Here is a 26,366-nt window from a genome sequence, read left to right as displayed (position 1 = left end):
TTCATGAGCAAGGGTGTCGGTGTTACTTGTAACTACCTTTAAATAAAAGTTTGTTTCAAAACAGTGGCTCAACTCTGTGTTCCCCTGGTAAAAAACAAAACCATTGGGATTAACAATTTGCTTTTTAAACATAATTGAACAACATGAATAAAAAAAACTTGATGAATCAAGATATAAGCTTGCCATACCATGGAAACACTTGAAATTCCTTTTGAGAAGCTTACTCATACACGAACACACTATAGCAATTATTTTCAATCGTATACCCACAATTTGCCGTGTCACCACATCAAGTTTCAAGGCAGATTTTTTTTACACTCCAGGAAGCTATATGCCTAATTCTATCCATTGTTTACTGCATTGCATTTGATTTTCTATAACAAATAAAATTGAATTCTCCATTGATTGCGCCGACGCTCACATTATAATTATATGCTATTATTATTGACTAGTCATATATTTTCTTGGCGGGTGGGGGCTGCACTGGTGGCGTTCTACGAATTTGCGCCGCGTGTTTGTGCGGGTAAGCTTAAGTGCAGAATTTTTTTTGCGCGTTATGAAAACAATGCACTGCAGGTATTTTAATTAATGCAACGAGCTGTATGAAATATCGGTCAAGGGGTTGGAAACGTCGTTATAGAGAATCCCGACGATTTTTCTTTTGCGTGTGTGTATTTGGAGTTGATTCACAGTTTTATTTGTTTATTTTGGCTACATTGCGCCAATTGCGCTTCCATAGAATAAAGAAACGCGCTTCCACGCGCTTGCCGACTCGATCGCAAGGGGACAGCCTGATCAACATCAATATCAGCAGCAATGGCGGATTTGCGCTTGCCATGGCGCTTGCAAAGTTTTCAATAGTTTTCGACTATTAAGTGATGCTTTTGCTATTTTAACGTGTGGAGGTTCATTGTACGTCTGTTTTTTCAAGTTTGGCATGTGTTTTAACACATGTGAAGGTGTAGTCTTTTCTTATTCAGCGGATATTTGTACAAGACCCCGTTCACCGTCTATCAGGTAAGATGTGTACGTATGCTACACGCAATCGTAGTGCTTCACTAAGCCACAGTGCACTACAAAGTTAAGCATGAGCGGTACACAAAATTCACAAGTTCTTAGTATTGCCAAGAACAACCATTGCTTGGTGAAGTTCTCACAGGCGTTGTAGAAGTTGTTGGGCGCGGCAGTGCTGAACGTAGCGTTAGCGGCTTAAGTCGTGTTTTTTACTAGTAACAACGTGTCACTATTTCATATTATTGGCGGCGTCTCCAGGACACCAAATCGGTAACGGGGACACCAGAGCTAGAACGCGGACTGGTCCATGGGTTGGGGCTCGCCGAGGTCTGCGCGTGCTAGTAGTATATCTGTAGGCTGTGTGTAAGCCGTACTTTCCGAATTTTCTGACGCATTTTAAGATCAGCAGCTGTCCGCTTTCGCGGACAAGGCTGGAGTCAAGGTGGTCCGTGAGTTGTGGCAACATAACCTGCTTCCAGTTTGGGACCGCCCTGCTTCCAGTTTTGATCCCTCCGCTGCCCCTTGGGTACCCTGCCGCCTCCTTGATTATAATCTAATGCTCTCCTGAGGCCTCTGTTTGCCGGTTACATGTGCCCTCCTGGAGCCTTACTTGTAAACGAATCCGATCTATCGTCGCAACGAAAAAAGCGCCCCGCGACTTCTACAACACCAGTCAGAACCTTGCCCATTGGTTTACATATGTGTGGCCGCAAATATCTGAAACTTAATGCCAGTTCAACAGGTTTGTTGGCAAGGGTGTCAGGTCGTTGCTTTGTGTTGAATCGGCCTTTTCTCAATTCTTAAGAATTTAATTGGAATGCACCTGACCAGTGCTGCTTTGTGGTGCTTGCCACCAGTCCCTTGGACAGGGAAGACGTATGAGAATCCCTGTGCATACACTTTATACGCAGTGGTGTGACCGCTTCCTTTGGGAAACTACCACGCTAGCGATATTGTGAGCGCAATGTGACTTTCCGTCATCTTCCTCATCCGTACGTAGTGTGTGTCGCTTCTTCCTCGCCATAGCTCTAGCTCGGCAAGAATAAAGCGGTTCCTTAGAAGTGGTGGAGGTGCTGGGGTTCTGCATACCAAGGACGTATAAGGTAACAGTGTTTGTGCCTTTAATATGTCTCATTCGATCATTTTGAGACGTGGTGGTGTTCATGCGTTAGCACAGTGCAAGGACATCCACAATGTAAGAGGTACATGATTCTCGAATTGTATACTCTCTCTGGGCTTTTCTCACGATTTCAGCACAAGTACTGGGAGCATCAAAAAACTGACAAAGCTGGTGCATGAATGTTGCCCAGTGTTGGTGTTCCTTGGTGTTGAAATTATCCTTACTTTCTCTAAATCCAAGGGCGAGATCTTGCATTCTGAATGTTTGCTTGCGCTCTCATTATTCGCCTTCACCATGCTTTCGTCAGCGGTCGTCTGCTTGGTGAAGTGGGAGCGCCTATTGAACACTGCCTACTCACTGATGTAGAAGGTGAAGCAAACAGTCAGAAAGCTAGAGGCTTGCACAATCTCATCCCAGGTTTTTAATCCAGTTTGACATTGAAGCATCCTGGTAGTATTAAAGTACTTTAGAAAGAGGTTCCAGAAGCATTGCCAAGTTTGCCACTTAGTGAAATTTGTAGTTTGGAAACAATTTAGGCTCTTAGCAAGATTAGTAGTGAACAGAGGTTTTCACATGGCGATTGGTGTTGTCCAAATGCATGAAGAGGTCACAGTACGAGTACTTAAGCTGATAGTGTCGGGTAACCATAAGCACCAGCAGGGGCACCGTAACAGTGTCCCCTTTAACTTCAGATATGCTTCACTGCATGATGCTAAATATGCTTCGCCGCATAACACGACTCTGCTGCAGTGAAGGTGGCTTAAACCGACAACAGCCGAGAAGGTGCAAACAGCACTGCGCTGCCTGGTTCTTGCTGTTGGCCTTTTCTTCTTTTCACAGTGTCCTTACTGTAAGTGCACTCCAGAGTTACAATGCAGGAATATGCATGTGTGCATAAGCTTTCATTCAAGAGTAACTCATGATCATAAGTTACGTCATCATGGTTTCGTACCATGTCACGGCATCATAAGTGAGACATAATAAAGAAGCCCTCAAAGTCTGCGGGAGAGACTAATCTTTTGTGCGAGATTGTGCTATCCTTGCTGCACGCAGTGCAATATTATATGACTCTCATGTCTATGGTGGCATTGTCGATTATGAATGTTTCCTTACTGCGTTAAAAAAATGTGAGTGCATCTTTCAGATAATAATGGCATTATAGCTTCAGAGTTGTTCAAGTTTGGGGTACTTGTTCACTAAAAGTACATTATCAGAAAAGCTTTAGAATGTCTAGGTCATAATTGCATTTGAAGAACTAAGTCTTCCTACACATAGCAATTGGTAGCTTACTGTGTAATGTTGAAGGTGGTTTTTATTCATAGGCCCTACGCAGAGAGCAGCAACACAATGCCTGGCATGTGACCAGGGTTCGTCACAGTGTTTGCATTTCCAGTGCTCGTAACTGATTCCAAGCATAAATTTGCTTTATGAATTCTTTGTAGACAGAAGGTGCTTGAATATTGGTTGCATGAAATGCTCCAATGCACACTGTATATGTACAGGGTGTCTTTTATTACCATACAGATTTTCTTGTTTTAAAGTTATGAGCGCAGCAAATGTGGCATTCTTGCAGAGGAATTCCTCTATTCTGGAACTCCACAAATTTGGAGGCAGTCACATTTTATAGCACTCTCATTTCTTACAAATCTTGAAAGTTGCACCTAATTCAAGATATTCATCATTGAATTTCACTGGTAAATCGAGGCAATATTGGAACCGAGTGTGCTGGGAGCGCAGAAAAGAAGGTCCCGCTACCTCATCAGATGGAAACACCCCCGACAACAGGCTCGAGAAAGTCTGAAACAACATCTTGGCCAGTCGTTGTAGCAGCTGATACGACACACTTTGCCTGGCAAGCATGTGCATCAGTGTGCCGTGTCAGGCTTTCATTTAAGCTTTGTCCCACACTTCTTGACAGGGCACTGCCGCCTGATGTGGAGCAGGATGCACCAAGTTTTGATTGTACTCAATTGAGCGCGATAATGAATATTTCAAAATAAGTGCAATTTTCGAGATTTTGAAAAAGAAAGGGTGTGCGTTCACATGTGACTGCCTCCAAATATGCCATTTAGAAGGCTGCCGCCAAGTTACTAATAAAAAAGTGACTGAATTTTTCAAAATTAATTTTCTGAAACTCGCATTAGCAGCAAAGTGTGTCCTCCTCACCTAGAAACTCCTTTGCAAGAACGACAGGCTCTCTGTGCTCAAAACTTTTTGCTAAATATCTGCATGGTTAAAAAAAAAAACTAGATATGCATAATTGTTAATGTATGAAAATCGTACACTATCACTTTTCAAAATTTTTGTCCTATGCAACACCAGAAAAATGGGAAATAGAAGCTTCAGGTGACCTATCTGATGTGCAAGTTGCATGGCCATATTATTGTTTTAATTTTTCGCTATTACCTTTTACTGTGATGTCGCCACTGCAGCAGCTCGATGGCTGTGGCTTTTCATTCCAGGTCACAAAGCTGCACCCAGGTAGAGGCAGAATCCAAAAATGCTTGTGTACTTAAGTATAGCTGCACATTACAGAATCCGAGGCCCTCAAGATTTATCCGTAGCCCTCGTGTAGCCCACGAGTTCCATATTTTTTATTGGGATTGAAGAGTAACGTTTGTGCTGTATCCTTCTATTTCAGACTAAATAATGTGCATGCAAAATTATATCTTCATTACTTTACACCATTGCACCAATATCTGTTGTGCGTTGATTTTCTGATGTCCTTGCATTTGCTATAGCAAGGATTTTTAAAAATCAGCCACAAAAGAAAAAATAAATGGTCAAGGAACAAAGTGGTGTGTAGCAGCTCCCTTTTTTTAATCGGCAGCAAGTTTTGCACTCGTGTGTTAGCAACACTGTTTCGCCAGTTGCGTACTTCAAAAGAAGTGTTACCTTTCTGCTTTGGAACTTTAAGGTTTTGTTCTGCCAGCTGCTTGACCAACACAAGCAAAATGTACTTTGGATATTCCACAAATTCATTCTGTATGCATTTGGTACAATAAAATTTGTTTCAAGAATGGACAAATGCAGTGATGGTTAATTGAAAACTGCAACATGCTGAGTTTCATGCTTCATTAATTTTCTCAGCCCCAAAGAAAGCATGCGAGGTTTGAAAATGTATCATGTGACATTAGTGCACTCGGTCTAGAGAACTGATTAATGCTGCACATACATTGAACATGGTGGCCAAGACCATCCCTCATGAATTGGCATTCCCTGCCTAAACCACCTCACCAAGACTGCTTGTTAACAGCAAGAAAGCTGAAGGGGCTTCCAAGAATTTCTATGCACTATTTATTACTATTGCCCCACTGAAATTGCTCCATTGCTTTGCTGACAATTGTCTTGACAAAAGTGGAAGCCGAATCGGTTGAGGTCGATCAGTTTTATTTACATACAACCTATTATAAAGTGGACCTTTCTTCGCCTCTTCAACTGTTCCCACAGCTGCTGCTGCCATCTTGCACGCCACATCGAGGAGGAGGGCAATGTACATGGCAGGTGCATGGGAGGATTTTCCAAGGAACTCTGGAAAGCTGTAATCAGATTGTGGGCAAAGTTAAAACTTAAATACAAAGTTAAAACTTAAATACAAAAAGGGTGTAGAGTATTGTAACCTTGTACATGTTGATCACACCACATGTTTCAGCGACAGCTACAAGTGCCTTGTCTCATCAAGCAAGCTACAGTTCTTGCAATGTTACACTTTGTGATACTCAGTATGAATTGATAAGACTAGCTGCTATTCTAGTGGTTGTGCAGGCCACAAGGGAACAGTGCCTGGCCTTTGTGCTTGTATGTGTCAATTTCTCTCTTTCAGTCTCGCCCAAGCCACACCAAAATGTTATCCACAAGTGTCGTGCCAAAATGGCCTGGCAACATTTCGTATTAAGCCGTTTGACCCATTTATTGCACTGATGCACACAGTGCAACCAAATGACGGAAATGACATCGCCTAGGTGATTATTAAATTACCCTTCTAAAATACCACAAGAGGAATTTTGCTGTGGCAAGAGCCTTAGCAAAACCATAAGAGACACAAAAATGAAGGAAAAGCGACACCTTCAAGTTCCCGCACCGACTCACCATGAGAAGCACGAATTTTGGCAGTGTCTGCTTGAGCTTAGTTATTTGGAGATACATGCAGTTGAATGCTTTTACAAGCATTGAGATGCCCCACTATGCTAGCTTGCCTTTTATGGCTATAGAAAGTTGTATACTGCCACAAGTCTGCCTATTCTGCCGATTGGAATCTATATTGAAGCTGCTTTGAGCAACGGGCGGTATTCTATTTCATCGCTAATGATACATTGACAGTAGTGCGCCTGGAAGGAATAGACAAAAGCATTGCAGAAGCTGCAGCACTTTGTGCTTGCTGAATGATCATACGAGAAGGTAAAGATGCCATCAGAAAGCATCCTTCGTATAGAGTCTCTTTAAAAGAAAAATAGTACATCCAGACATGGTGACAGTTGTAGTGGCAAACTAAAAATATTATAATGATAGTTGAAGGTGTGGTATGGCATGTTTATGCTATTTCTGAAAAAATAAACACGGCAAGTGTGTCCATGCCAACAATTGAGACAGGATGTGCAGATGCAAAGCTGCAATACAGCACCACGGCGTCAAAAGGACAGTATGCAAGTGGTGGTGCAGCATCAAAACTTCAATGTCTCTACACTACAACACTGGGAGGCCATGCTGCATGACAGAAGCCTGTGTGGCCAGCAGGCGCTGCTCTGTAGGGCACAGGACGTGGCAGCAACTATTTCTCCTAAGGATTCAATAAACGGATTTCTCTACCTCACCCGCCATGCGATGCGCTGTGTGAGGGAATGACAGTGCCACTACTCTCACAGGATATGGATGGTGCACAGCACCACCTTGAGCATCGGAGCGCACGTCTGCCTATGAGCTCTGTGTACTACGAACACAAGTGGTGCATGCGAGGTAACATTTAACATATCACTGCCAAATGCCATCAATGAACACAAGCAGCAAAGAAAGCTGCTTACATAATTTTCACAGTGTGTCAGATCTGCATATTTTTTACATCCTGTCTGCATGCCGCATTGTTCATTTGTTCGTCACTGCTAAAAAGTGCATAGTTGCATGGTACTTTTTTCGATTTTGTGCACTTTCTTTTGTCCTGAAAAAATAACCACAGCAGCTATCTTCATAAAAATAAAGCAGTTAGATGTTTCTCAATGAGCCATAAGTATTAAAGTTGCTCAACAGGGTAGTCTACTGAATTGATTGTATTTGAGTACTGCAGGCCTAGTTAGCTGAAACACCCTGTATACTGGACGGCTTGCCTGGCTGCCCGCACCGCCGAGGCGGAGCATCTAACGTTTTCGTGGCGCACTTGTCACCGTCTCGTGGCACCGGTCGTCCATCCTTATCGCGCAGCACACGCCAGCGTCGTCTGGTGTTCCGATTGGCCGCGGCAAATCGGACAGCTCTGGCGGGCGGGAAAAGTGGTCCGCAAGCGATCGGGCTTGCCGCCTCGTTTAACGCCTACTTTTATCCCCTGGCCAAGAGCTTTGCCCGGTTTAGCCGCTCCGTCTTTGGTGTGAACGTGCCTTTAGAGTAAAAAATCAACAGCTTACGCTTCCACATTTTTTGCTTGGTAGCTGCATTCAATTTGCTTGCTCCTCGCCTTTTAGATGTCTAGGCTCCCCACATTTTAACGTGGCTGAATTGTGCACAAATCAGAAAAACGAGTTTCTGTGGCCTAGCCTTCTCACACTTGCAAGGATACCAGCCAAAGTTGACCTATTTTTCTTATGGGGTGCCCACTGATTATGAGGATGCTGACATCGAAGGATCTCAAGTGGTTCTCTAACATTTTGGTGACAGAATACAGTAATGCTGAGCTACAACGGACTTGATATCTGTCAGCACCAATGAACGCAGTAGTTAGTAGTCTCACTAAATTGAGAGTTCAGCCCAACAGCAGATGGACACCAGTGGTTTGAATCCCCATGTTGGCAAATTTAACTGGCTGAAATCAAGCATCTAAAAGACACGCACTTAGTTCCATCCCTTCAATCTGTGAGCATAATGAAGATCAAAGGTCAGGTTATGTGGCTGCAGCACCTTCTGTTCATGCAGCATACCTTTACTTTTCTTTACCAAGACACTTAGCATGCACATACCTTGTGTGCAAGCCACATCTATTTACAACAGAAACAGCGCTTTCCAATCGTGAGCAAAAGTTTGGAGGTAAAATATGGTAGAATTTTTTGTCCAGCCAACGCATGCACGCTGAAATCCAAGTGGTACAGCCAATATGTGCCTGTTCAATCACTGCAATGCATTGAGACACTTCCAACAACGCACGGCTGTACCAGAAAAAGTTTAGATGTTTTTCACTAACGCAAGCTTTCGAGTAGCTCGAACGTAAAGTGGCCTGTGTGATATTGCTATTCAGCCGGAGTGCAATAGGAGCCAGTCAAATTGGTAAAACATGAAGTCAATGTGCACACAAAGACTACGTGTACCCTTGCACGACTTTGTGCCACAGGTAGCTAACAGCTTCCAATTCACAGTCCTTGTAATATGCTTGTGGCCGCCATCTACAGTGATCTATTTGATTTAACGGGGATGTGTATGTTGGCTGAAAACAAGAAAATATGCTAGAAAATATATTAACACCGATGGATGCAATATGTCCTTTCCGGTAGTTTCGCAAGGGGGAAACTAATTCGAACTTCATGGCAGCGTGCACCGCACAGCTGCACCTCATTTTATATCCTCGCGCATGCGTCAGTGTTGCCGCAGCTGTCTGTAGCGACACCCTAGCGTGCATTTCTTGTTCAAGCTTTGTTGAAGGGTTTGAAGAAATGAAGGCAGTACGGTGTTGCTCATTTCTCCTTTTAGTATCCTGCTGCTTGCGGAGCATAGTAGCGCCTGCAACTCAGTTCTCAATGCGACCTTTGAATAGTGTGTGCATCTTAACCCTTTCATAGACGCAAGCAGAGAACAGGCCGCTTTGTGTCCGAGACATTACAAGTGCTTTTTTTTATGAAGCATTTTTTACATAACGTAAAATCTCAAAGCTGACTACGATTCAGTAATAGCGAAAAGTGGGAATATTACGTCCCACTATACAGCCTCAAAGCCAGTTTCTACCTACTCGTGGTCACCTGTAATGTGATTAGAAGCAGCCAGAGTACCCAGTACATTATACATTGTTTGTGCATGTTTTCATTATACTTACTGAGCATGCTTTGTATGAGAATCCTCAATCAGGGCTTTCCAATATCGCAAGGGTTCTTAGAAAAAAGATGCTTCTTGAAAATTCTTGAGGGCTCATATGTAGCAGCTCGCATATGTAGGAATGCGATTTGTTCGCGATGCTAATAACTTGATCAACTGTTTTGGTAGCTGTGGGTACGAGAAATTTAGACACCTAACCGCACCAAAATTCAGCTATTATGAAAACGCGGAATTTCGATAAAAAAAGTCCATTTGCCGCTGTGGTGGTTTGAAGGAAGGCGACAGAATAAACTAAACATTGTAGAAAGGGAAGTAAACAATCTGCGCAATCGCTCTATCGCATTGTTTGACCAAGAAATGGACGAAAAAATGTGCTTAACGTGATTCAGAAACACATCTACACAGGAATGTTCAATGGTAGAAATTACACTTCACCGCTACATAATAGCGAAGTAGCCCTGAAATGTGGGACCAATATTTTACGATCGCCCAACAAAGGGTGAAATGCGCACAGTATGAACGGCAACACTTGCTTTATTCACCGCAGTAATGCCACCCTGTAATGGAGACACAACTACGACAAACGGTCCGCATTTCTTCCGCAGCGAGAAGCGAGAAAAAGTGAAACATTTTTTTACCGAGTCAGAAATAAGCCAAGCGTGTTCCTGACGGTATGTAACGGCATGCCGCTGGAAAAAGGGGGTCCATACCTCGGGGTTCAAATTCCGCAGACACGGCATGCGCTTCAGCGTAGCCGTCAATTTGCGGTTGAGCAAGCGACGTTTTTGCATTTTCTATTCCGCATCAGCATCTTCAAGGCAGCGAGGGAGCACCTTGAAAACCAGCACGACGGGGGCCGTCTCGTTGAACAATCAAGGCCTAAAATTTAAAAGAAAACACAACTATTAGCGCTTATTGTTTCAAATTTTGTGATTTCAGTAGACTTACCTTGATGTTGTCGCACATTTCTTGTGGATCCATGTTGCTTTCAAGGTCCTTAACGCTAACATAAAGAACGGCGAAATCGACACGCTCGAAGCGCATCGTGGAGACAGCTCACGCCAGCCGCACTGCATTGTAGCTAGCAAAACTGAATGTGCAGGCTTTTATAGACTCAATTAGGCGCAGGCGCGACCTATTTAAGAATTTAACCTGACTCACCGACAATCACGCCGCGCAAGGACGGCATGACTGTACACGATCCAGCGAGGCGTAACAAGACCACGCGAACGAACCTACGTGACCCGGCAATGGCCGCATGTGGCTGGCAGAAACCACAGGGATTTAGCAGCAGCACCTAGCAGCGTCTTTCCCTAGGCGTACAAGTACCTATCTGGGGGCAGGGAGTACGCCACTGGCACACGTCACATCCGGTTTGCCTCCAAACCGGGTACAGCCAGCCTGCGGGGATACGCTTCTCAAAAAGTAGCCAATTAGGCGCAAAGTAGCCAAATCTGGCAACCCTGCTGAGCGTGTGAGAGCGCGGAGCACACCAACCACGGAGGAAGGAAACTAAGGAGAGGCCCTACCCCCTCCGCGCGCTAGGAGAAAAGTGTGGCGAAAATGACGTAGTAGGTTCTCATTTTCTTGCTGCTTTTTTATTTTTTCTGTTGTATGGTCACGCCTTTTAGGCCACAATGGCGGCGTTGTTATGGTTTTGAGCGCTCACACGTGTTGCTCTGGTAGGTTTCGGGCCGTGGCAAAGGCGCTGAGTGGGCGGGTTTGCGTTAGTCACCGTGTCTTGTTGCGCTGTGTTACCTGCACCGTGCTCTGCCAGATGTTGCGCGAGCGCGCGCGACACCACGCGCAGCGCGGCGTGGTTTCGCGAAAGATGTAAACAAGCGAGGAGGGTGGCCCAAAAGGCGGAGCATCGCCATGAGCAACGCCAAATTCCGGCTTCACTTTTGCTTCACAAAGAGTGACGTCAGGGCCTCTCCTTAGTTTCCTTCCTCCGTGACACCAACCCAGCAACCTTCACGCCTTCAGGCATTCCGAGCTTACACAGAAGGGCGAAGAGATTCAATAAAACGGTGTCGTCAAGTCATGTGACCGACTACGCGCAAATCAGCGCAAAGCGTGCGCGTGCATGCAACAGACAGTGGTGATTCGACTGGGTAAAGGCAGTCACTGCTCTGTACAACGGCAGGGGTTGCAGGTGTTGCAGAGGTTGCCGTACTCTTCTTTCTCGACATGTTCGGAGAGTGTAGTAGCATAGGACACGATTGATTCGGTTACGTCTTGCAGTAGGTGGTAATGCGCAGCTGTTCCGGCGTTCTGCCTGACTCTTTGTGACGTTTCCTCCAAATATGTTTGTGCAGTTTCGGTCGTTCATTTCAACTTCTCCATTTATCGTCTCCATTGGAAGTTTGATTATGAGTGCAGCAACTTCACGTTGCTGGCCGACATGTCTCTTCGGAAGAGCGTGCGCTGAAGCCAGCCGTGGTAGAGACTTAATATTCCGCGATATGATCACGTAGTACGTGTTGGACTGCGTGTGTTGGTCCCACATATGGCCGGTATGGGACATCCCGTTGAAAACATCCTTCGGACATTCACGGGATTAATGTTTCGGGGTTTTGTTTAGATCCCAGAAGTTCAATCATGTGGATGTCTGAAGGATGTCTTCAATAGGACTTGCCGAAATTAATGTCCGCATGTTATCCACTGGACGTCCTGACCGGGACTTGGACGTTCGGATCTAACCGGGATGTCCAGAGGATATTCGTGGTCCAATTGGTTGTGGGTCGGGGGCACCAAAATGAAAAAAAGAACCCAAAGGAATGCACGTTGGCCGCAATGGAACGCCTACTTTGGGCACCTAATGGGGCTACCGAAGGAATATCGAAAACGTGAGACGCTTGGTCCACAGAGAAGCATACGCATACTGTTCGGTATCCTACACCGGCGAGACATGACTTTCCGGAGAGGCTGCGTTCAAGCAAATGCTTTGCAATCCGTCGAGTCTCCACAGTAATGGCGGCGAGCGACCATTGTTTCCTTTTCTCGTCTGCTAGCCAGAAAACGTCCAAAATTCTGCCAGGCGAAAATCTACTCGGCCAGAAAAAATTGGAGGACGCTTAAGCTTCGCCTTCAAGAGTGGAACGCGACAGCATTCCCGTCGACCCGCCAAGGGGTGTAAGACAATGCGCTATGGCGCAGCGATCATTTACGAGGCGCCCCGCATCGGACTTTGCACCCACCAATACCGCGGTGAGCGTCGAGCAACGCAGCGTTCGGCGCGGCAACGAAACGTGCGCCTGAGCAAGCGGAACGAACCAAAGAACTCGGTGTCTCTGAGGAGGAAACAATCTACGCCAGCCAAACGTCGTGAACGGCACAGGTAGAGAGATAGATAGATAGTGATCTAAAGAAAGGAAGGACGCTTGATTCTGCAACCCGTGAGGGAGCACGGCGAAGCGTCGTCAGGGGAGAGGGAGTCCGGGCCGCGACGCTCCTCGCACCGTTCCCCGCACAGCCCCGGATGGATGGATGGATGGATGTTATGAGCGTCCCCTTTGGAACGGGGCGGTGGGTTGCGCCACCAAGCTCTTGCTACTATGCTGCCTAATATCCTACCTAGGCTAACCAATGAAAAAAGAAGAAAAAAAACACTATGAATTACCACGTCCAAATTCTCTGATCCCCTATTGCGAACTGTGCTTTTGTACGTCTCCGTCTTTTGTCGTTCCCCTACTTTTCTTCCATCAATTCTCCAATCGCCTCTTACTAAAGTCTATTGCGGACCTGTTTGCTTTACCACTGCTCCCGCTGAACCCAAGGGCTTCAAGGAGGCCAGTGGTGCCTAAATCGACCGCTGAGTAGACGTCTTCACATTCTAATAAAATATGCTCCGTCGTTTCCCTAGCTTTACCGCAGCAAGCACATGCTTCTTCTTCCTTCTTATATCTCGCTTTATAGGTGCGTGTTCTAAGGCATCCCGATCTCGCTTCGAAAAGTAATGAGCTTCCCTTTGAGTTATCATAAATGGTTTCTTTCCTGATTTCGTTTTTCCTCTTAAGTAGTTACACATGGCAGGTTTCTTTTCCATTGCCGCCACCCATGAGATTATTTCAGCTTCACCGACTTTCTGCTTGGCTTTCTTTGTTGCTGTGTTGCTCACCCTACGGGCCGCATAAGCTTCCTAGTTCTTTTCCTCCACTGTAAATCAGTTTTTTCTGTACAGATACCTGAACACTCTCCCAGCCCATTCACTTTCTTCCATATTCCTCAGCCGTTCTTCATACTCAATTTTACTGCGAGCTTCCCTCACTTCAAAACTAGTCCAGCCCATATCCCCCTGCACAGCTTCACTTGTAGTCTTCCCGTGAGCGCCCAATGCGAGGCGACCCACTGACCTTTGGTTCCCGTCGAGTCCTGATTGTACCCCTGATTTAAAGCAAACAACCGCATTTCCAAAAGTAAGTCCTGGAACCATTACCCATTTCCACATACCTCGGAGGACCTCGTACCTATTGTATCCCCATAACGCTCTGTGCTTCATTATGGCTGCATTTCTCTTCCCCTTGACTGTTATGGTCAATGCCAAAATCCCTTGATAATTTGAAAGTAGCGACACTCTTTGAACTCTGCCGCCGCCGCGCGACCTCCTCGCCTCCTCCTCGCCCGTCGCGCGTTCCCCCGGGGCAACCAGTTTTGCCCCCGTTTTTCTGCACGACGATTGGTCTCCCTGCCGTTACCCTTGGAAACGCGCGGATCTTGAGTTTTGCTTGTGTTTTTCTTTTTCGTTCGCGCCATTTTCCTCCTGAGCACGGCTGGCTCGGCGCTTTAGCTCGGCGTAGCGAACGTTGTACGCTGTGTTTCCTGCTCTATGTGCTAGCGCTATGCCGGGCTGTTGCGCAGATAACTGCAGCAAGAAGCCTGAAGATGGTTATGCCGTTTTTATGATATCGCAAGGAAAGCGTGACGGCTTGCGCAGGAAGCAGTGGCTGCATGACATTGGCCGAAATAACTTTGTTCCCACAAAGAACAGCGTTGTTTGCGAGCTGAGGCGTCTTTCTTATAGCTCGTTGCAAAGCATCCCGTAATGCTGCATTTTTTTTTCATTCTTCTGGCTTGCTCACCAGCGTTTTTGTTGCGGTTGTCCTCAGTATGCTCAATATTCTGGGGCGGCTCGATCACCTCGCACGCCGCTAACTGTTGTTATTCAGTCGGAAGTGCAGCATTAAGATTCTGCTATTAGGGTTGATAAAAGAGGATTAAGACCGATTAGGATGAATTAGGGTAGATTAAGGTGGATTAGGGACTATGGAGCTGGATTAGGTCCGATAGAGGTGGATTAGGGTGTATTAAGGTAGATTGGTACTATTAAGCATGATTAAGTTGGATTAATGTGCATGAATAAGGATTAAGGTGGATGAAGGAGGATTAAGGCGGAATATGATGTATTAGGGTTGATAAAGGAGGGTTAAGACCGTATAGGGTAGGCTAAGGTGCATTAGGGGCGATGTAGGTTGATTAGGTTGTATTAAGGTGGATTGGGAGTATTAAGCTGGATTAAGGTGGATGAAGGAGCATTAAGGTGGATCAGGGTGGACTAAGGTGAATTAGGGTTCATTGCGTATTAAGCCCAGTTAGTGTAGCATAATCCTCCTAATGCAAATTAATCCACCGAATCCCCATTCATCGATCTTAATCTACCTTCATTCACTTTAATCCACCATAATCCACGAAAGTCCTCCTTAATGCATCCTAATCCACCTTCATCGACCTTAATCTACTCTAACCCTCCTTAATGCACTTTAATCCTCTTTAATCAACCCTATAATGCTTCCTCGTTCACTTTATTCCACCCTAATCCACTACAATCGTCCTTAATCCACCCGAATCCACATTCATCTACCTTAGTCCACCTAATCTTCCGTCATTCACTTTAATTCACCCTAGCCGACCATAACACTCCTTAATACACCTTAATCCGCGTTAATCCACCCTTATCCATCTTCATGCACTTTAATCCACCCTAATCCTCTATAATCGTCCTTAATGCACCTCAACGCACCTTCATCCACCCTAATGCACCTTTATCGACCTTAATCCAACCTAGTCCTCCTTTATGCACCTTAATCCACCTTCATTCACATAATGCACCTTCATCGAATTTAATCCACCTTAACCCTCCTTAATACACCCGAATTCATCTTAATCCAATCACTAATCAATCATTACTTTGCTAACCATTAAGCATCTCTTATACTCGGCTGCAGATGCTTTGGTTCGCTTCCCGCCTTCGGTCGCGTGATATTTTCTGTAGCTCACAACGGGACCTTGAAACAGAGGTCTAAGGCTTTCCACACACAAAGGGATGTGTCACAAGCAATACTAGATCAGACGCACGAAGTAAAGCATCTGATCATGAGGCAGAAAAATTGTCTGGAATATAGAACTCGCCTCAAAGCTCCCTTTACATCGGTATACCCCGTTCATACGGCTTTAAGAAAAAACCAACCTCCTCATAAAGGTTGCCTCCAGCATTATCGATGCTGTTATTAGCATTTCTCAAAATTTTCAACCCCACTGGGGCGCGCAACTGGCCCAAAATAACACGCCTCCATAGAATCCTGCGGCCCGTCCGCGGGAGCCCAGGAGGAAAAGCGCGCCGTGCGCAGCCGGCGGGCGAGGAGAATTGAGGAGGAAAGCGCCGTGAGGAGGAGAGTGTCGCTACTTTCAAATTATCAAGGGGCTTTAGCGGGGTATGGCGTGTGGAGGATAGGAGTAACGCCAGAGGATTAACTCTATTATAGTGTACTAGAATGACATTATTCTAGTTCACTATAAACTCTATGGCTAGCATAGAGTTTCTCACTACATATAGTGAGAAACTCTATGATGGCTAGACATTTAACACGATGGAGGAATAACGCCGACTTCCGGCATCACTTAGCTTCATGAAGAGTGACGTCAGGGCCCCTCAGATTTTCCTTCCTCCATGGTGACCTGCATGGTAGATGGAATTATTGTATGAAGCTATGTATGAAACTCTATGTTGCATGGTGACCTGGAAGCATAGTTACTATACTGCCTGCATAGGAAACTCTATGACTGCCTGGAAGCATCGTCATTTTGGGGTGCATAGAGTTTCTCACTGAGAAACTATGGTGGGGTGCGCAGGACAAATATGGACAGATGACGATTGTTGTTGTGTAACGAACCCCAAAGGGTGCGAACTTCTTTTGGGAGTGTATATCCTGGCGAGTTATAAATTTATTGTCCCTTCTCGCGCGCCGAACCTTTCCAAAATAAACGTGAAATCACTTGGCTACTTTTCTACTTCTCAAAACACATTTATCGACGGAGCATCGTCGCAGACAGTATACTAAACAGCATGCTAGCAGGCTTAGGTTAAAGATATATATCTCTACTTGCGTTCGTATTTTACGGCTCATGCATTCGCGTACCGCTGCTCGTACTTATGACATCTGCAATATCTCGACCAGTGACCGACCAAAACCCCAGCCAACCTCAGTCACCATAGTGCTAGCAACCGTGTTTGGCGAAACCGTGAAATGATTGTAGCAGTTAACAGAACAGTCGCTCTTTATTCGATGGAACAGTTATATTGTTGGCCTGTGTGAGTGACGAGATAGTCATGCATACCACACTTGTCGCCAGTAACGTTCCCGCGTTTTTAGTTAAACTATGGAAACTTGTCGAAGACGAGAAATGCAACGACTTGATCAGTTGGAGCTCGGTATGTCTCGCTCCTCGCTGTTGATTGGTTAGGGCTAGATGATGTTTGGTGTATTCCAAAACTAACTTTGGTCTGCTTTGGAATGCTACCATGTTATCATATGTGCCTGTCATCACATGAGACGCTCGTAGCGTACTACTGCGAGTGTTTGTCGCCTGTTTACATAACGGCTTTTTTAGTGCAATGAATGATTTCGTCAAGTGAAGTCGACCGGCAACCGGACGCGCGTGTGCTAACCGCTTGTACGCTGCTTTTCTTCGTGAGCTGACTTCGTATTCTGCAGCCTAGCGGTTTAACTCGCTACGGAATTTCTGCCTTGCTTTTATGTAACGTTTCGCTTAATTCTGGGAATAATACTGCGCCGTAAATAATGACCTGCATTGTGGCGTACTTTGCAGTATGAGTAGTAGTTGTGGCAGTACGAGCCATTCTGGCACTTTTACCTTTAATTTAATCATGCCTAGTGCATGCCGCTTTTTCACTTCGATCTCTCGCGCTCTTTCTATATATATATATATATATATATATATATATATATATATATATATATCAACAATCTGATATCCATATGGCGCAGAGCGTTAAAGCTTAGCGCCCTAGTGCGACTGCGTCTTGCAGGTCCCCCGCTCCTGACAGTTTTCTCTAGTTGCTTTTGCAAAATTTATTACAACGTTGTATCGCGCAAGACAAGCTCATGCAAGTCACTTGTGACCTTATCTTTATATTTAAGAAAAGGTCAATGTCGATACAAATTTTGTAAGTCACAATGATGATACTTATACCAGCAACTGTTGTTTTATACCACCAAAATAATTTGTAGATTGACTTCTGACATGAAGTTTGTATGGGAATACAGGATGTGCAAATTGCATGCTCTCTTAAGGAACCTCCACAAATGATTGCCCATCTCTTTACAGACACGATTGGGCCATGTAGCTGCCATCTCTATTTGTCCCAGCAAATATTGTGACCACCTTGTATACAGAAAATAAAAAAAAAAAAGCCTAAGGAAGTCGCTCCCCACTAAAGCTTTTTAACCTATACTTCCTTTGCAGACAACAAAAACACATTTCTAGCACACTTCTGGCAGGGAGTTTTGGTGTGGAAGCGCAGGTCAGACGAACTGCACAAAAACCTCCATTCATGATCGGACCATCTATCTCCCTTTTCTCTAGTTCCTCCACGAAGTTTTGTGGCAACCATGTAACGTGCAAGAGAAACCTTAAGAAAGTCCCTACCAACTGAAGCCTTTTAATATATATTTCTATTTCTTAAGAAAAAAATTGCAAGTGCTGATACAAATTGGCCAAGTCACGATGACCAGTGGCATAGCCAGGGGGTGGCACACTGGGCACGTGCCCTCCTCCTCCAAAAACATTTCTGGCTGCGCCACTAGTGATAATACTTATACCAGCAACTATTGTTTTATACCACCAACAAACAATTATTAGATTCACTTCTAGCATGAAGCTTGTGTGGAAACACAAGTTGTGTGAATTGTATTCTCTCATCAGAAACCTCCAGACACAATTGGGCCATATATCTGCCATTTCTCTATTTGTCCCAGCAAATTTTGTGACAATGTTGCATGCACATGACAACCTAAAGCAAATCACTCCCGACTGAAGCTTTTTAACCCATACTTCCTTCACGGACAACCAAAACACATTTTTGCACTAACTGCATGCCGTCTTGAAGGGCCCCTCACCAGGTTTGGCCATCTTAAACAGACAAGCACAGCGCTTTATTCATGCGCTGGCAATCGTGTCTGCAAAGTACTACAGTGCTGCCCGCTGCGAAAGTGGCTTAAATTTCAAAACAAAACATTGCGTGTCCTCCCTCTTGAGGAATTGGCGCTCCCAGCCAGAGAGTCAAGGTTACACACACAAATGCCATGACATAAAACGCAGTCCTAGCAATGTCACCCACCATGACACATTACTTCAGTAAATTGTCCAATGTAGAATGTGTAACACCGTTACCAGAAATGTGCCACACAGCAACAAAAAGAAGGAAAAAAAAAAGAAAGAGCCGGGGCTTTTCACATGAACTCAATGCGGTCTCACGGCTCCTGTGGGGGAGAAGGAGGGGATGGAATGTCACTTGTGGACTCTACTCGTGGCAGAGGGAGAGTGTTTCTGTTGGCAGTCGCACTTATTTCCAGGTGATATGATAACAGGTCATTCAGCTTCTTCTATATCCTCCAATAATACATTTATTTGAAAAATTATTTCGGCAAAATGATCCCTAGATCACTGGAAGGTTTAGTACTTCCAGTGTATAATTAAAATTTGCAATGGGGCCTGGTGAAGGGCCGATTAAAGAACCTCTGTACTTGATTGGGCCATCTATCTTCCTTTTTCCGTTTTCTCCAACAAATTTGTGGCAATCATGTATAGCACAAGAGAAACCAATCAAGCAAGTCACTCCCCACTGGAGCCTTTTAACCTATATTTCCGTTTTAGACAACCAAAAAAAGACTGTTGACATACTTCTGGCATGGAGCTTCAGTGCGGGAAAAGCAAGTTGTTTGAATTGCATGCTATCTTGAACAACCTCTGCACGTGATTGGGCTATGAAGGTGTTTTCTTTTTAGCTGCACCAAATTTTTAATTATTGCATGTGGCAGATAGCACAATTCTAACCCTTGATCTAAAATGTTACTCGATGAGGCGGCCATTACTTCTATGACAAATCATAATGCTTCATTTAGTAAATAAACATTATGCTAATTAACTTGTTAATTAATTACTTTATGACATATTTCGATCTACGAAATGTGGCTAATGAGCATGCGAGGCATATCGACTTGGAAGGATTTCTGAGGATGGCACCAGTTTTGAAATATGCTTTCTCAAACTTGCGGTAAATATGCACTGTTGTGCCACTTTTTAAGAAAATGCTGTCTTGTGCATTGAAGCACAAAAGTAACTGGAATGCCAATGCATTTTGTGGGACACATTAAAAATTAATCAAAAATTTTAATAAGCATTTCACATCTAAAACAATTTTAAAATTTATGATGAAAAATAAATGATAAGTATGCCTTGAATACTCACTAGCTACAATTCATAGATTTAAATATGTGCTGTAGAGGAACTAAGTAAACAGTTAATAAGCATAATTGTGTTAGTTATTCAATTAAGCATTTTGATTTCTCAGATTAATGGTCGCCTCATCGAGTAATTTAGATCAAGGGTTAGAATTGTGCTATCTGCCACAGGCAATTTTTAAAATTTTGATGCAGAAAAAAGAAAGCTACTTGCCTTCTGACTATTTGCACCATCAAAATTATGAAACAGTGCAGAGCACAAGCCAAAACACATCATGTTGCCTCCACTGAAGCCCTCTAATATGTATTTGTATTTAAGAGAACTGAAACATTGAATTTGTATGCTTCTGTCATCGTGGAGCTTCCAAGTGGAAACACAGTGCAAACCTGCATGCTATCTTACAGAGCCTCTGCTTACACTTGGGCTATCTCTCTATTTGCTCCAGTACAATTTGTGGAGCAAATTACAGTACAAGTATTTGTGGAGCAAATTTCAGTACAGGTGAAATCATAAGCAAGTCAATTCTCACTGAAGCCTTTTAAAGCAATCGTAAGGAGACGCATTATTTGAGCAGCATTAGTAAATTGCCTTTCTTTAATACCGAAATAGCCACTGTTGTCATGAGAAGAGGCTTGGCAAGCGAGAAAAAGCACAAGCACGAAAGACAGGTGGCTACGCCACCTTGATATTCTTGCACCATTTTGCTGTTACATCATGCATACAATGAACTCTCACTTGAGTGAACTTCAAGGGACCCAAGGAAATAGTTCACTTAAATGAAAGTTCACTGAACTGAATATTCACTAGAATACGGAGCAGCATAGGGCACAGCAGATGAGTCAAAAGTGTGAATCAATTTATGGAGTTATGTAAATCAATATATTAGAAGTGCATAACAATTACATTGCTGCCTATCTCATTTTGAAAAAAAATCTAATTTTCATTTGCACTGGTGCTCATAAAGCACAAGAAGTAACAAAGCTGTCCAGAGAGTCTATGTTTTTGTGCCCTTCCTCGGGTACAGCTTGTTGTTGAGACACGAAGTCTCGCAACTTTCCAAGGCATCCTGCTGCCTTGGCTAGAGTTGCTGGTGTTGAATCTGCATCTGCCATTGCATCTTCCTTGTTGCACTCTTTGGGACTAACACTGGAAAAAATTTTCAGATGTGATAGTTCAGCACAGGTAATGAGCTCACTGTCACACTACACATAGTCTTTAAACGAAGTGTTGCTGTAAACATCCGGCTGGTGACAGACGTCTGTCCACATCCCAGGGTCGATCACCTCATTGTACTGTTCCTCTTGCTCATTTTTACTGCACAGGGGGGAAATGCAGGATTTATGCCAGCAGTTTCTAATTGTAGCCGGTGTTACTGTTATGCCGCTGGAGGGGTGATTTGGGGGCGGCAAACATCGGCTGCGCCAGCGCTGCAGAGTGCGAAACATTGTTGAATTGATTTAAAAATGAGCCCTGGCCCACTGGTCAAGTTCGTTGAGCTGAAATATTCGCTATTCAGACATTCGTTTAATTGAAAATTTTTTGCATAGAATACATAGGAAAGCAGCTGGGGAGTTTCTAAAAGTTTGTTATTCTGAAATATTAATTAAACTGACATTTGTACAACTGAGAGTCTACTGAATGTGGCATCCGTTCGCGCTAGGTTAATTTGGTATCAGTAAAGATCAACTGCCCTCTATTCTGAAAGAGCCAGTGCTTCAAGAACTTGTACTGAGCTGGAATAGCCCAAATACAAAAAATAATTCTTTGAGATTCGTGACGTCACACTGATGTTTCGGAAGTGGGGTTTCAGTGTGAAAGGGAGGGGGCGGGGGGACTGTAAACCGCAAAATAACAAAAATATAGTTTAACAATAATCTTAGTCTAAATTATATTAGCATTTCTCTTTAGTGACCCTTTAATCTATATTTGCATATTAGAAAAAGAAATGTTGCATTGGCACACTTATTTTAATACAAGCTACATTATCTTGCAAAACCTCTGCGTACAAACAGGCCACCGATGTGTCTTTTGTCTACTTCCTCCAGCAAAATTTGGGACAAGCCATACCATAGCAAATCACTCCCCTCAGAAGCCTTTTAATCTGTGCTGAGAAAAATGTATTACTTATAAAATAAAGTTCATTACTACTACTACTACTACTTACTACTACTACTACTACTACTACTACTACTACTACTACTACTACTACTACTACTACTACTACTACTACTACTACTACTGCTTTATAAATGATTAACGTATAGGGGTGTAAGAATATTTGAAACTTTCAAATAAAGAATAGGATATTGTCCTATTCTATTCAAGTCAAATCATATAGTCACTATTCGAAAATCTAAATATGATTTTCCAATAGCTTTCAAATACTTCATGTCGCTGACTGTGCATGATTAAACATGAAATTGAAGTAAAGAAAAATGTTATAACTTTCATCCTGTCCTCAGTGGACATAACTGATCATGGAGCCAACTTTTCTGGCTAAACCACAACCACTCGCTGTAACATTTTGCTTAGACATGGCATTCGGCAGTGGGTATCATTTTGTATTATTTAGTGATGCAGCATCTGTGTCATCTCATAGCATTACATCTGAAGGCATTTCATAGCAACATGATAAAATAGTGGCATGATCTGCCGTGACCATTCGAACTAGAGATAAAAAAAGTGTGCATGTGTGTGTCGTTTTGGTTTTTCTTCCCCTGCCCTTCGATCGTCGTAGATGACATACATTCCTGGCTTAGTTGCAAAGGCAAACACAGATGTTAATAGAACTGCAAGGCTGCTTTTCTGAACTTTTACGATAATGCATGACAGTGGACACTCTGAAGAATCCGGAGTGTGTAGACAAACTGCATAGTTGTTCCTGATGCCCCCTTTGTGTTTTTAATAAAGTGTGCTTTATCGATGGAGGCAAAATGGGAAAACACCCGTGTACTTAGATTTAGGTGCACGCTAAAGAACCCCAGGTGGTCGAAATCTTTGGAGTCCTCCACTACGGCGTGCCTCATAATCAGAAAGTGGTTTTGCCACGTAAAACCCCATAATCTTTTTTTAAGTGTGCTTTATATGTGTGGTGTTATGACAAAAATTTTCTGTTTTGAATGCCAGGATGTGAAAATTGTTTGTGTTAATGACGACAAGGCTTTATATTATTCGGGACAAGGCTTTATAATGTTATTCAATATTTGATTCAACCTGATTCACTTCTGGCACTAGTTGTATTAAATTCGATCTTAAGAACTACTATTTGCACACCCCTATTAAGATCCAGTAACAGTTCAGTGTACTCTATACTGTGTACAGGGATGTGCATATTTCATTAAAAATTTTAGAAAAAGAGAATTCACACTTACTGCTGCTCTGTTCTTGCTCAAATTTTTAACAAAAATCACGTTTTGACGTCTATGTCATTAAATGTAACACTTGCAAAAATAACTTGCTGGTCTTTATGAAAAAAAAAAAGCAAAATTCCTTTCATTTATGGGGAGGCAAACTGCTGCCAAGACTGCTCTAGCATAAACTTGTGTTGCCACCTGCCTGCAGCTGCAGAAAGCAGCCATTTAGGGAGGGTCACCAGCATGCTCCAGAGGAGCGGGAAATGCGCGGAAACCTACCCTGAATGGCTGCTTTCTGTAGCCACCGACAGATGGCGACACAAGTTTATGCTGTCTGTGCAGGGTCTGTCGAAATAGTTTGGTCAGTACTTATTCTAGTTTTTGCATGTGACGGCATGCACAGAACTAAGATCCAGTGTGATCCAGGGTTTTAGATGTTAACTTTTTAATTTTTCTGGCACTAACTTCAGTTGCCCCATCTGAGTTTCGTGAAAGGTAAAAGATGTGGAATAATGGGCTGATTGAGACAAGCAGCCCATTCATTTGACCACTTAATTTGTTTAGAAGGGCACTAAGCACCTTTCAAGATGTTTCTTCAGCACTGAGTAACAAAAGTTAAAATGCCTCTGGTTGATGGACTGTGCTGCACAGAGCACACTTGACTTGGGCATTAATTATTCTTGCATGTCGCATTGGTTCAGTGACCTTGGCATTGTGTTGCTGAGCGGTAAGTGGTGGCTTCAATCACTGTCTGCAACAACTGCATTCCAGTGTTGGCAGAATGTGAAAATGCTCATTTATGTAGATTTAGATCTAGCTAAAAAAACATAATTGGTTAGAAGAGATCTGCAGGCTTCCAACACAGTGAACCTCATAGCGCACTGTGCAATTTCACAGCACTAGACTGCCTAAACATTTAATACTATTATGAGTAGTACACCCCACAGTCGCCCTGCTTTGCATTCATGAACAAAGTGCTCAGCAGAACATACAATACAAATTAGTTTACAGATCTCGAAAGTTACTGGAGTTGCCCTTTAAATGTATAGCTAGTTGTATTCAGTGCTTAAATCCTAGTTAAGAGCTGTGTGCTGTGCTCGTCATCCCAAATCCATGCTGAACTGTTTTTTGCAGAGTGGCCAGAGCTTCATCATACACAACCAGATACAGTTTGCCAAGGAACTTTTGCCACTCTACTTCAAGCACAGCAATATGGCCAGTTTTATAAGGCAGCTCAACATGTGTAAGTATCAAGTTTATGCAGCTCGCATTGGAAGGCAAAATGGGGCAAGATGATGTATGTTTTTCAAATTGCTTTTGTGAATATCAATGGCTCGATGGGTACATTGACAACCAGGATTCAATTTTTATATATGACTTGTTCAATATGGCTCTTCACTTCTGCTGTGAACTGAAGGTGTGTTTTATCTGTTTATTTATTTTTGCATATAATTACGTTTCTCATAACATTAGTATGACAAAATTCTTGTGCTAGCTTTTTCTGCATACAATTAAGCAAATAATGGCAATATTTACTTCTAAAGGTGTGTTTAGAGAGCACTCTTTTCGTGGTTGTAAAGTTATCTGTGATATTTATTATATTGTTGCACATCTTGAATGCATCCAGCAATGTTCCTCATACTGTAATTTAGCACTGGTAATTGAGACGTTGTGCACTCATCAATAGGCTAAATATACCTGGAAATATAATGCGAAGTGTGAGCTAGTCATAATGTCAATCTGGTGGTGTACTTTTTTGTGCTTTTTGTCAAGCTATATTTTAGTATGTTATTGAAATTAAAAGTTTATTTTTTTTTATTAAAGTTAGGGTGTTACCAAGCAGAAACATTTAACTTCTAAGTCCAAGTCAGCTTTATGTGTTGGCAAGAGAACTTGTCTTTTTCTACCTTGAAGTGCCTTCTCATAGAACACATGACCTTGCTGTTAGATTAATATCTGATATAAAGCTACTAAGGTTTTTTTCATAGCTATCTTTACTTCAGTAGTCACAAAGGGGATATCTATAGGCTCTGCATATTGTTGGCGTGCAATGTTACCTCAACAAGATCAACATTAGCCTGTTGATGTAAAAGTTTTCTAGTAATAGGAGTGACCAAGCTTTGGCAGCAAAAGTTTTTAATTCTGTTATGAAATCCATTGGTTCTGCATTGGAGTCTTATACACTGATAAGAATTGTCGACAGTTTGCTGTAATGTGTCAGGCCTCTCCCGACGCATGAAAATATTGGTTCTGGCACCTTTCGATAACTTTTTTAACTACTAATAATTGCACTTTGCAGTGTTCGTGTATGCAGTACTTTTTTAGTGGCATGGTTGAACGAATTTGTAGACTTTTCATGGCGTGGAGCACCAAGGATAGTGATGTATTCTCTGCATGTGTTTTATGGAAAGAACTTGTAAGACTTTAGTGAATCTGAAAATGATTTTAGTGTTGAGGAGGAATATATTCCGCCTTAGGATGACAATCAATTGTCTTCGAATGACAGCACTGAAGAAGAGGGTGACAATGAGGGCCCCAGAGAAAGCAATTCCTGTGGTGATCGCCCAGAATGTGATTCTGACTGAAAACAATACACTGTATGAGAGCCTCAAGGACAAAGAAAGTTTTCTGATATTACACATTTGTTCACATGAGTGCCCTCTACGCTTCAGGCTTCAGGCTTCTTGCGCTTTGTGTATTTGCTTGTCCGTTAAGCATTCATCACTCCTGCACTGTCTGAAACGTACACTGGTGCTCTAGACCATTCACATTTTGTGTAAAGACCCCAATACTTACTTTTGTATTGTGCAACCTATGTGCGGTGCGATGTCTGATCTCCCATCCGAGGGCAGATTCACTTTAAACAGTACACTTCCAGTAAACCAGGCGGCAGC

General features: G+C 43.3%; 1 protein-coding gene and 2 long non-coding RNA genes across 9 annotated transcripts in view; 2 read left to right on the top strand and 1 right to left on the bottom strand.

Annotated features, from left to right (window-relative positions):
* The first annotated feature begins 339 nt into the window (after nt 1–339).
* On the top strand, nt 340–5,162 carry LOC129383259 (uncharacterized). Its single transcript, XR_011893860.1, has 2 exons — nt 340–2,117; nt 4,597–5,162. It is a non-coding gene; the product is annotated as an uncharacterized lncRNA (long non-coding RNA).
* A 345-nt stretch (nt 5,163–5,507) lies between these two features.
* Nucleotides 5,508–10,777, bottom strand: LOC140217343 (uncharacterized). Of its 2 annotated transcripts, XR_011893859.1 has the most exons (3): nt 10,307–10,755; nt 10,069–10,237; nt 5,508–5,673 (listed from the first exon to the last, which is right to left on the bottom strand). It is a non-coding gene; the product is annotated as an uncharacterized lncRNA (long non-coding RNA). The 2 variants fall into 2 exon arrangements; XR_011893858.1 differs by having other exon boundaries at nt 10,069–10,777.
* A 5,944-nt stretch (nt 10,778–16,721) lies between these two features.
* The window catches only part of LOC126547420 (heat shock factor protein-like), a 168,746-nt gene continuing 159,101 nt past the window's right edge, over nt 16,722–26,366 (top strand). The window contains exons 1-2 of one of the 6 annotated variants that reach the window (XM_055062640.2): nt 16,722–17,066; nt 24,607–24,715. In XM_055062640.2, the coding sequence (XP_054918615.2) occupies nt 16,965–17,066; nt 24,607–24,715 (211 nt within the window). In that variant the 5' untranslated portion in view covers nt 16,722–16,964. Of the gene's footprint in view, nt 17,067–24,606; nt 24,716–26,366 lie in introns of those variants that run through there. The other 5 variants (XM_050195416.3, XM_050195417.3, XM_055062650.2 and 2 more) reach the window with 5 other exon arrangements.

Source organism: Dermacentor andersoni, chromosome 1, assembly GCF_023375885.2.
Source record: "Dermacentor andersoni chromosome 1, qqDerAnde1_hic_scaffold, whole genome shotgun sequence".
Classification (NCBI taxonomy): domain Eukaryota; kingdom Metazoa; phylum Arthropoda; class Arachnida; order Ixodida; family Ixodidae; genus Dermacentor; species Dermacentor andersoni.
This window is presented reverse-complemented; position numbering and strand designations above follow the sequence as displayed.